Genomic DNA, 12,410 nt, shown 5'->3' on the forward strand with positions numbered 1-12,410 from the left:
TTTGATTTTCTAAACATATGCATGTATGACTGATAAAACTAAAAATTTTAAAGAGAGAATATTGTCTGCACTCCCCTCCTTGGCTTTATTTCTGACTCTAAATGTGGAATAAAGGGGACACAAACGATACTGCCGTGTGATACTAGAGTTGTGACCTATAAACATTCCTCCTTTACCAGTGACACATTATTAGGCGTTCTCAGCAGAAGGGCACTGGAGGGGCACTACAAGTGGAAGGGGCTTCACTCCCGGTTCCGGTGCTTTTCCTTCTTGCTCCTAATGCATCCTTGTCAGCATGTGGCTTTCTTGCCAGCGGGAGGTTCTCTGCCAGCAGCACACTCTCTCCGGAATTTTGCTGGCACCTCATGAAGCACCTTTCCTCCAAGGGTCACAGGCACCCCAGCAAGTGACTTCCTAGCGAGTTTCCCTGACACCCTGCCTGCCACCTTAAACTGTGGCACCTCAGCAAACTTCTCCATCCAGTGGGCCACACCACACTGTCTTCAATGAGACCTGAATATCAGCCTTGGGGGAGGAGAGAAAGGGCTCTTTCAAGTTTGTTCCTTCCTTGGGGACTCTCTCAGTCTACAAGCAGTGGCTGCTCCCTACATCTGCTATGCAGGTGTTTAGAGATGTCTGCCCCTCTTAGTGGTTAATCCCTTGCTACCTAGTTAATAATTCTTCATATTGAACCTTCCCTGTTCAAATTACTGGTATTTCTTTCTCCTGAATGGATCCTGAACCTTAAATGATAACACAAATCATTTGTAAAATTTACAAGAGGATTTTTTTTTTTGAGGATGTGTATTTTCTAAATCACTAAGAAAATTAAAACCAGGAAATTACAGTCCATTTAGGAAATGAGAGAAGTCGGTGAGAAAGCATAAAACAAAATCACAGAAGACCAAAGTGAGTAATTAACATAAAAGCAAATGGATTAGACTCCCTATTAAAATGCAAAGACCCTCCAAATGGGTTGAAATATAAAATCCAACATGACACACTGTTTAAGAGACAACTAGAAATTATATGAAAGTTAAAAATAAGAGGATAGTTTATCAAGCAAATACAAACAAAAAAGAGGAGAAATATTCTAATATCAAAAACAGTAAAATTCGAGGCAAAAAGCATAAATAGGAGATAAAGAATAACTTTAGACTAGTAAGTCTTCCTTATGAATTGTACCTAACAGACACAAGTATTTATATACTAAGTAACAGCATCAAAATATACAAAGCAAATCTAGACGGACAAGATGAAATTGAGAGAAATAACTATAATAGGAGACTCTAAGACAATACTATTACTCTATGGTAGTTTATTAAAAAAAAAGAAAACAAAAATTGAATTAAAGTGGTTGAATAGATACACATTGACCTCTATCCCACACAAATTGAATAAACTTTCATTTAAAACACCCATAGAACACTCTTAAAAAATGCTAGGCCCCCAAACCGCAATAAAGTCTTAAAAACAGAAACCACATAAGCCATATTTTCTTTCAAGGTAAAAATGCTACAAGTACCAAAAAATGAAAAAAAAAATTTAAAAAAAAGTCCAACCACACAGGAATTCTTAAATACTCTTAGTTACTGAACCAAAAACTTACGACACAAAAATAAACTACTAAAACAAGACACATTAACATAGCTGGGATGTGAACATATTTGAAATTAGAGATAACCAAAAACCTTCAATGTATTCAACTGTATACAAACAAAAAGTATCAGACTCAAAAAGGTACAGGGAAAAAAATCTAGAGCAAACAAAGGAAATAATAAACATAAAATGAGAAAGTAATACATTTTAAAACAAAATCACAATTGATAAACCCACAGTTTTCTTTTTTTTAAGGGAAAAAAAGATACCTTTAGCAAGTCTAATCAAGGGGGGAAAAAATGGTAGAACTAAGATAAATTTCTTACAACTCAGAAGTAGCAAGCTTAATAGAAAAGAGACTTTTTTATTCTCTATTAAAATTATACAATGTTAAATTTCAACAAAATGAGAAGTTTTCTGGAAAAGTATAAATTTAGTAAATAATAAACACAAAAGGAGATATACATTTCAAAACAAAAAATTTTAAAGTTACTTAAACTTAAAAAAACATAACATACTAATAGCACAAAAGAGACTGGTAGTTATCAAAAATTTATTTCCTAAAAGGAGTCTGAACTCAAAAGTTTTATAAGCATGGTCCTTCAATTCTTCATGGAACAAATCACTCCCATGCTATAATATAACTGCTATATTAACTGTTATATATAACTACAGAAAAATATATACAGTTATTCTATTCACTTTATAGAGCTAGCAAAACCCTTATGTCAAAACTTGGACGATAGCCCAAAAGACCAAACACACTCGTGTAAAAAAGCAATTTTCCTAAATAAAATATTAGCAAATCAAATTCTATAGTAGCAATAGGGCAGTCACATTTTAGGAGAAATGGATTCCAAAGGACATCCCATATTTCAAAACTAATTTTCCCAGGAAAATAAATGTAAAGATAGAGGATGCATGGTTGGAGAGCGTTAAGTCTACAATCACTGTAGTGTATTTTTTTCTTTGAGGCTACTTTTTCTTATCTCACCATTATTTCTAATATTGATAATCTCAAAGAGAGCTCTCACTCATAGTGGTGGTTTCTTTTGGCTCTTTATCACATTTAATTTCTGCCCCAAATTTACTGAAACTTGAACGAGCTTTTGAACACTAGTTTGTATACCACCACTTAATGAACGCCTGTAAGAGAATACAATAAAGGTGAATGTTAAAACAGCCACCCAAATTGCTCTCAGAGGGTGTTGGTAAAGAACCCCGAGGCACTACAGGACACTGACAAAGGATGGCACATCTGTTTATCAGTTAAAGCTGCACTGCTAAAAGGCAAAATCATGAGCAGTTTACAATTGCAGAAAGATTGCCGGTTTCAAAATGATGAAATTCTTGGTCATTTTTTAGGATATGGGTATGTGCATTACTTCAAATTTCAAAAACAAAGTGACTCTTTATTAATATTATTTGATCGGCTATTTTTAAACTTTATAACTCAAGTCTACATACAAAGCAAGTAAACTGTACATCTTTAAAAGAAAATTTTTTTAACTAACTGACCTGATTCCAGGAGTTCAAAGATGGTTTGATGTTGGAAAATCTATTAAAGCATCATCAACAAATCAAATGAAAAAAAAAGAAAAAACCAAAAAAAATACGATCATCTCAATGGATACCCAAAAAGTGTATGTGACAAAGTTCCAGAGCCACTTCTAATTCAAATTCTTTAAAATCTAAAAATAGAGGGTATTTCCTTTCTAGATAAAGAAAAGTATACCTGATTCAAAACAGCCAACCTATAGGTAAAACACTATTGACACACCCATTAAAATGAGAAATAAAACAAGAATGTCCACTATCACCATCGTCATTATTTAACATTTCAGCCAACAAAACATGCAATAAAAATTAAATAAAACTATTAGAAGAAACATTATCATTAACCATAGATCAAAGTATTTCCTAAAAATACATGTGAGATTACTGAAAAAAGTACTAGAATTAAGTGACTAGATACCTGGAAAACATAAATTTATTTATAAAGACTACAGATGAGACTACAGAATTATTACTGCTCAAATTCTTCCAACCTGTCTCCATCAGGACTGGCTCTATCCTAGTTTGAGTCGCTATTGTTGTTTGCCTGGATTACTGCATCAGGCTCCTACATTAACTGGCTTCCCTACCTTCAGCCTGGTGAGACATAACAGTATAGCCACAGGATAAATCTGATAATGTCATTCCTTTGCTAAAATCTTCTCACAGCTTCCCATCATAGTTAGAATAAGACCCAAATTCCTTACGACAGCTTCCTATATGGCCCTATCCAACCAGGACTCATACAAATGCCATTGCTGACGCTCTAATCACACTGTCTTCCTTTCTGCTCCTCAAATACACCGAAGCGGCTTTGTGCTAGTTCTTCACTCTGTCGGCACTGCTCTTCCCTGAACCTCACAAGGACGGCTCCTTCTAAGATGCCAACTACATCTCCTCAGAGAGCTCTTTGATCATCCAACCTACAGCAGCCACCCAGGTACTATCTCTCATCACCCTATTTTAATTCCCTCCACTAAATCTAAAGTTCACGATCTGATACTTTTCCCTGTATGTTTGGTATTCCTCCCACTAATGTCACCTACATGGGAGCAAGAACTTTGTCTTAATAACTGTTCATCTCCAAAACTTAAATAAGCGCCTGGTGCATAAGAAGAGTCGCTCTTCTTCCCTGAATTTTCATTGTCTATCATTCTCAATAGACTGTAAACTCCACAAAACAGGAACCCTGCCTATTTTAGTCACTGTTCTATCTCCAGGACTCAGACACTGGCTATACAGTCAATAAACATCTGACGAATGAATGAGCCCCTCCATCCCCTCCCTTTAATTCCTAGCAGTCTAAGATTAAGCAAACTTTCTGGTGAGTCCAACATATTACTGGCTTACACTGAACTGTAGCCAACTAACGATTCCATACGAATTGTTATAAAGTTAGATCTTCCCACCTCTATGCATTCCCCAAATTCTACACTTGTGTGACTGACTTGTTTAGATAAACAAGGAGCTTTAATAAAGTTTGATAGTACTGTTGAAATTAATCTTTAAAATGCCTTCGTCAAAAAAATGTTTACAAGAAAATAACAGGTCAAGAAAAGTTAAATCTTTTGAGTCCTAATCCATGAACTGTGTAAGTAGCTGGGCAGAGAAGAGACCTTCCTAAAGTTAAACTGAAAAAAACACTGAGGTATTAAAAAGTTAATCTATCTTGTCAACGTATAGAGAAATGACCATCCTATGCAAAAACAGTCAAAACTAACAAAGCCACAGAAGGATTGCCTCTTAAGGATTTAAATTAAGATACTGGATCGCCATTTTGATCACCCGAGAGTTACTCATTAAATATGACACAGAGTACATATTTGCTGGTTTGTGGGCACTCTAAGTATCTAATTACTTCAAACAAAAGGCTACATTCTCAATTTTTTATATTTTGTTTTTATTCGAGAGTTTACTCCAGGCAGTTTAAAATCAGGCTTTTAAAATTAAAGGCCAAAATTAAAAAAAATCTGCAAATATGACACTTCTAAAAGAATGATCGTCTTAATAATTTAAACCCTAAAATGTCCTGTGGAGTTACAAAGTCTTTATACATAAATGTGTAAGATCGATATCATTTAAAATAAACAACTGAAAAACCACAGATGGTGGGCAAATTTGTCAATGAAGATAAACATCAGTATCAGCCTTCCAGGGTATGAACACCAGCAATTAATTCATCTTGTGAGAGAATATGCTTCAGAATTTGGCCTTTAAAGTCTCTTTCTCCAGCAGCAAATCAGCGTATCTATGCTGAAGTTCCTTTTCTCTTTCCTGTTGTCGTTGAACATCTTCTTTTAGACACTTGAAGAAACAAAACCATTAAATAATTTTTTCATATGTAAGCACACTGAACATTAAAAATATCTTATGGTACTTTATCATCTTACAAACGGCTGAGTTAAGTCAACACTTTCAAGAGGTAAGTATTCCCCAAAGAGAAACAAAAATAGTAACTACTTCTGCTATAAAACCAGTCCTGTGGCCATTCTTTGATATGGTCATACAACTACCATCTTGTTATAAAACCTCTGCTGCTATCTCAAATAAACAAGCCATTATTGTCCTATCGATACCCACAAATGCACTTAAATAAGCCCTGGCTGCCCTTTATCTGGGCAGGGGCTATCATGCACACTTGGCAAATAAAGTTAAACCAAATCTGGCCAAAGGAACTTGATGCTCTGGGATGACTAGCTACTGATATATTCCCAGCATCCTAAATTACAAAACAAAAAGACACTGGTTTAATGTACCTCAGAGAGCTATATGAATGGGACGCAATTAAGTTTCAGGGGAAAAAATCACAAGGGTTACTTATTCCATTTCACAGTGCATCTATATACAAAACAAAAAATTAGTACAGGAAATGCCTGTGTATCCAAAACTGGCCTGGTCTATCCACCTACACACAGGCAATTCTAGACTAGAAAGTCAAAAATTTTAGGCTCTCACTGAAAAAAAGCCAGTCAATGTCAACTGCAAAAGATAGCCTGAACAGGAAAGGAAAAGAAGAAAGCCCTGATTATTCTTTGGAGCTCTCTTTCTAAGCAATGCTGCAAGCCAATAATGTTACCTCTAGCCTCCGGGGAATAGCAGAATCTTCATGTTTCTTGAGTTCTTCAAAAGTGCGTAACTCCAAGTAAGCCTGCTCAATTTGGTCCCATAAGTCATTCAACTGTTTCATGAGCCCCATTGCACGAGACTGGTAACCCCCAAGCAAAATTTTCATCTTCTTTTCCATCTTTGCAGCTCTCTTGGCTTCTGTTGTCATGTGACCCCTGTTTATCTGGGGGTCGGGGAAGATCACATCAGCACACATGAGAAAAGCAGGCTAAATAACAGGACTAAAAAGGCACAACTGGTCATCTACTACCTCAAAGCAAAAGTACATTAGATGCAATCTCTATCAAATTACCCATGACATTTTTCACAGAACTAGAACAAATAATCCTAAAATTTATATGGAACCATAAAAGACCCAAAATTGCCAAAGCAACCCTCAGGAAAAAGAACAAAGCAGGAGGCATAACCCTCTCAGACTTCGGACAATACTACAAAGCTACAGTAATCAAAACAGCATGGGGGCTTCCCTGGTGGCGTAGTGGTTAAGAATCCACCTGCCAATGCAGGGGACATGGGTTCAAGCCCTGATCTGGGAAGATTCCCACATGCCACAGAGCAACTAAGCCTGTGCGCCACAACTACTGAGCCTGCACTCTAGAGCCCACAAGCCACAGCTACTGAAGCCCACATGCCTAGAGCCCGTGCTCCGCAACAAAGAGTAGCCTCCACTCGCAGCAACTAGAGAAAAGCCTGCGTGCAGCAACAAAGACCCAATGCAGCCAAAAATAAATAAATAAATAAATTTTAAAAAAACAGCATGGTATTGGCACAAAAAACACACATATGGATCAATGGAACAGAACAGAGAGCCCAGAAATAAACCCACACACTCACAGTCAATTACTCTTTGACAAAGGAGGCAAGAACATACAATGGGGAAAAGATAGTCTCTTCAGCAAGTGGCGTGGGGAAAAGATAGTCTCTTCAGCAAGTGGCGTTGGGAAAGTTGGACAGCCGCATGTAAATGAATGAAGTTAGAACACGCCCTCACACCATAATAAACTCAAAATGGCTTAAAGACTTAAATATAAGACATGACACCATAAAACTCATAGAAGAGAACATAGGCAAAACATTCTCTGACATAAATTATACCAATGTTTTCTTAGGTCAGTCTCCCAAGGCAATAGAAACAAAAGCAAAAATAAACAAATGGGACCAAATCAAACTTATAAGCTTTTGCTCAGCAAAGGAAACCATAAACAAAACGAAAAGACAACCTACTTGCAAATGATGCGACTGACAAGGGCTTAATTTCCAAAATATACAAACAGCTCATATAACTCAATAACAAAAAAACAAACAACCCAATCAAAACATGGGCAGAAGACCTAAATAGACATTTCTCCAAAGAAGACATAGAGATGGCCAATAGGCACATGAAAAGATGCTCATCATCACTAATTATCAGAGAAATGCAAATCAAAACTCTACCTCACACCGGTCAAAATGGCCATCATTAAAAAGTCTACAAATAACAAATGCTGAAGAGGGTGTAGAGAAAAGAGAACCCTCCTACACTGTTGGCGGGAATATAAACTGGTGCAGGCACTATGGAAAACAGTATGGAGATTCTTCAAAAATCTAAAAATAGTTTCCATATGATCCAGCAATCCCACTCATGGGCATATATCTGGACAAAACTATAATTCAAAAAGATGCATGCAGCCCTATGTTCACAGCAGCACAATCCACAATAGCTAAGACATGCAAACGACCTAAATGTCCACTGACAGATGAATGGATTAAGAAGATGTGGTACATATATACAATGGAATACTACTCAGCCATAAAAAAGAGTGAAATAATGCCATCTGCAGCAACATGGATGGACCTAGAGATTATCATATTAAGTGAAGTAAGTCAGAAAGAGAAAGACAGATACCATATGAGATCACGTACATATATGTGGAATCTAAAATATGACACAAGTGAACTTACCTACAAAACAGACACACAGACATAGAGAACAGACTTGTGGTTGCCAAGGGTGGGCAGCGGGGGAGGGAGGGATGGACTGCAAGTTTGGGATTAGCAGATGCAAACTATTATATATAGAATGGATAAACAACAATGTCCTACTGTATATCACAAGGAACTATATTCAGTATCTTATGATAAATCATAATGGGAAAGAAAAAAAAATACATTAGAGTTTCTTATACTTCAACTACCTTAATACAAAATTAGGTTTAAGGGCTTCCCTGGTGGTACAGTGGTTAAGAGTCTGCCTGCCAATGCAGGGGACACGGGTTCGAGCGCTGGTTGGGGAAGATCCCACATGTCACGGAGCAACTAAGCCCGTGCGCCACAACTACTGAGCCTGAGCTCTAGAGCCCGGGAGCCACAACTACTGAAGCCCATGTGCCACAACTACTGAAGCCCATGTGCCACAACTACTGAAGCCCGTGTGCCTAGAGCTCCACAACAAGAGAAGCCACCACAATGAGAAGCCCGCGCACCGCAAGGAAGAGTAGCCCCCGCTCACTGCAACTACAGAAGGCCCACGCGCAGCAACAAAGACCCAACACAGCCAAAAATAAATAAATAAATAAATTTTTAAAAAACAAAACAAAACAAAATTAGGCTTAAGAAGGGCTTCTCCTGCACTTGAACAGTTTTACAGGTTAGTCCCAAATAAATTATTCATAATAACGTCAACCCATGATTCAATCTCAAAGAAGGCTTGAATTTCACAGTATGGGGAAAACTAACCTTTACCTCCAAAAATAACGTTTGCCATCATTAATCTGCAACAACTTTGACTGACAGCAATGCATCTTCACCATCTATATCTCAAAAATGCACTTCTATATATTATACATCGAGCACATTTTTAATAACTGAATAATATCCAATCAATGTACCAAAGCTGTGATCAAAACATAACCCCTTCAAAGTACAAAATTACTAGATTATTTTTATAAGGTTATAATCCTAAATTTGGCATAAAACCAAATAAATGAAAGAGAATATCACATTTGGTAACAAAAAAAAAGTTGTAATTTTTGAGGAGCAAAAAGACACCATAAAATTAAGATAAATGACAGTTTTCCTATTAAATATGTATACTGAGCACAAGTGGGCTGCCTCCTCAGATGAGTCTAAAATTAGGTGAAAAGAATTTTAAATGTATAAACTCACAAGAGAACTGGAGAGGGACAATTAGCAGAAGGTTTCAACAAAACTTTAGAGCTGATGCAGAAAGGCAGAGAAAGCCCCAGCTTAGAGGGTCCAAGGAGAGACGGCTGAGAAGGGAGGAGATGTGGGATGCAGAATCCCATTAGCATAACGCCTTCTCTAGGTGTACATTCTACGTCCCACAATGTTATCACTTCATCGTGACCTGCAAATGCTTGTTTCCAACATACAACACTTAAAATTGTGAGGTCAAAGCCTTAGGGATAATTATTAAATCTGTGTTAATTTCTTTGTGTCGATCTGTTCCTCCCCCACCCCCCTCCAAACTGATTCCATCAAGTGACTTTTATAAACAATCAAAACTAAGTAGTTTCAGGATAATATATACCCAAATGATACTCTGTAATTCATAATAATGTAACTGAGAGCACCCTGTAACAAGGGAGACAGTGTGACAATTTTTTTCCTGAAATACTCAATGTGGCGGTGGGGGGGGAGATAAGCACAAATGGTCCCATGGGAAAATATTGTCAAATACAAAATATTGATAAGAAAGCTGTTCACAGGATGTTTTTTTAAATATTTAGGAACAACATAATCACCAAAAGACATATATAGCTTTCCAAGATAACAACTTTGAAACATGCACTTCAATGCATTACGTCTGATTTAAAAACAAACATGTCAATCTCAATGCCTTTTTTTTTTTAGAGTATGTAAGAACACCAAGAAACACAGTGTTCCCCAAAATATAAAGTACACTTCTACTAGAAAAGTAGTACTTCATACCTACCCATCTCCAGCTTACTTTACTGAAGTCAAAGTCAAATAAGTCTAGGGCAGAGGGGATGGCAGGGAAGGGACACGTTGCATGTGCGCCTTAAGAACATGAGATGGATCTAAAATTAATTTACATAAAGCTCTTTTAAAACAATTCCTATCTTCAGCATTTTATAAAAGTTAATAAGCTTTTATTCCTCTGCAAAGCACTTGAAGACTAAATCCATGAATAAATAATGTCCTTTATAAAAGAGCCATTTTCCTCTAACAGATAACAAATCAAAGTGAGTTCCACAGCAATGATCTGTCTTCTAAGAGTCAGGAAATACTGGGCCAAGTCAGCAGCACAGTGGAGTGGAGAAGTGAGTCACTCTTTCTACACAGCACGGCCACCCAGCTGTTTTGAGTTGATGTAGGTTATTTAACCTCTGCATTTCCTTTTCTCCATCAGTAAAATGGCAGTCATTGCTAAAAGTTACTATGAACCCTAAGATAATGTACAGAAAAGCCCTTAGCCACCCAGTAAGTGACATAAAGTTAAGCAGTCAACAAATGTTAGCTCTGATTACAATTATTATAGGTACTACGAGTTTAACCATTTTGCTCTCCTCTCTAACGGACCAAGGGACTATGGATGACACTTTAAAACCCTCCTTTAAATTCCGACTTCAATTTTAAAAATGATGGAGATCCCCTTCCTGGGACTAAAGCAAGGAAAAACAGCTGTTCCTTCTTGTAAGTGAGCAGTTTGCCTCTTGAGGACCACCACACCAAGTAACCGGTGCTGGAGCACATTTTTTTAAGCCAATGCTGTTCAACCCCAGCTAACCTTTAGAATTAACCGTACAGCTTTTAAAGTCTACCAGTGCTGTAAACCCAGAGACCCTTATTTCAATGGTCTCAGACGACTGTATTTTTAAAGCCCCCAGATGATTCTAATAGGCAATAAGGATGGAGAATCCTGTTTCAGCCACTGTCATTACAGAAGCTAGATGTCAGCTGTTTTCTTTTAACTAGACCTACCAAAAAGTCCTCATTCCCAATAAAAAGTGAACTAAATCCATAAGTTAGTTGCATCAAGTTCCTTATACTATAATTCAGCATGTTCCAAGAATACCAACATTAGATATTCTAATCACATGTGGATTCGAATACACGTTCCAAAAACCTTAACAGCACAGAATTTCAAATTAATACATACTTTTTTAAATTAGTCATACAAATTATCATCTTTATTGGTTAAGATAATTCAGTTAGGTATACACTGCACTCCATGGAAATCCAATTTCCAGTTTGGTATAACATCATAATACGCTCAGAAAGTGTTTAATTAGTCATCAAGGCACATTTAGTATGACTGGTACCTTGTATCTGGGAGTTACCTCACACAGTTGAGTCATTTATTATTCCCAAAACACCAAAGATTTAAAAACTGCAAAGTTGCTAATGCCAACAATTTTATTAATGCCAACAATTTTATTTAATTTAGCTCAAGCTTTATTAACATCTTCTGGCTCAAATATTGTGCTAAGATTCCAAGCAAATATGGTAATAAATTATACCAAAAAATTAAAGTACAGAAAAAAATCAAATAGCTATATAAGTTAGTATAAAAATATAAAGAAGAAATGGAATCCAGCTTTTAATATTCAATTTTAGTTTACTTATCTTACATCTGCCATCTGATCGTTAAAACGTAAAGGAAGATATCTGCACACAGTACTTTGTAAAATGCTCAACCTATGACTGCTCGATACATTTTAGGAGGAAAATAAACTAACCTATAACGTCTGGCCTTTTCCTAGCCAATAAATCTCAAGCATGAAACGCACATGCATGTATGGAACAGAACCACCTTAAATCAGCCCCAACTCCCCCGCCCCACATTCATACACAGAAACAACATTAAAGTCCAACAGAGTATAAAAACTTATTGTTTAAAATATGCAGAATTGAGAAGAACCAGACTCAGGTTTAATCAGATTAATATTTCTAAGCCCTTTTAAAAACTACAATTAAGCATCAGCAACTGCCCTGCAGGACAACTTATTTTGAACAAAACAGTATTGGCTTAAGGAGCTTGCACTGCCTCTTACAGCTGATTTACCAAAAGTTCTTCGAAAAAATGATTTTCAAACCACTGCATTTATAGCTGATTTACCAAAAGTTGTCAAAATCATTTTTTTCAAATCCTTAACTGCACTTAGAGA

At 36.6% G+C, this 12,410-nt stretch overlaps 1 protein-coding gene across 1 annotated transcript in view; it reads right to left on the reverse strand.

Annotated features, from left to right (window-relative positions):
* Positions 1 to 1,412: 1,412 nt before the first annotated feature.
* The window catches only part of CDC5L (cell division cycle 5 like), a 45,982-nt gene continuing 34,984 nt past the window's right edge, over positions 1,413 to 12,410 (reverse strand). The window contains exons 15-16 of the mRNA XM_036868799.1: positions 6,230 to 6,442; positions 1,413 to 5,457 (exon numbers count right to left, since the gene is read on the reverse strand). Of these exons, the coding sequence (XP_036724694.1) occupies positions 5,353 to 5,457; positions 6,230 to 6,442 (318 nt within the window). The 3' untranslated portion in view covers positions 1,413 to 5,352. The remainder of the gene's footprint in view (positions 5,458 to 6,229; positions 6,443 to 12,410) is intronic.

This window comes from Balaenoptera musculus, chromosome 11, assembly GCF_009873245.2.
Source record: "Balaenoptera musculus isolate JJ_BM4_2016_0621 chromosome 11, mBalMus1.pri.v3, whole genome shotgun sequence".
NCBI lineage: Eukaryota > Metazoa > Chordata > Mammalia > Artiodactyla > Balaenopteridae > Balaenoptera > Balaenoptera musculus.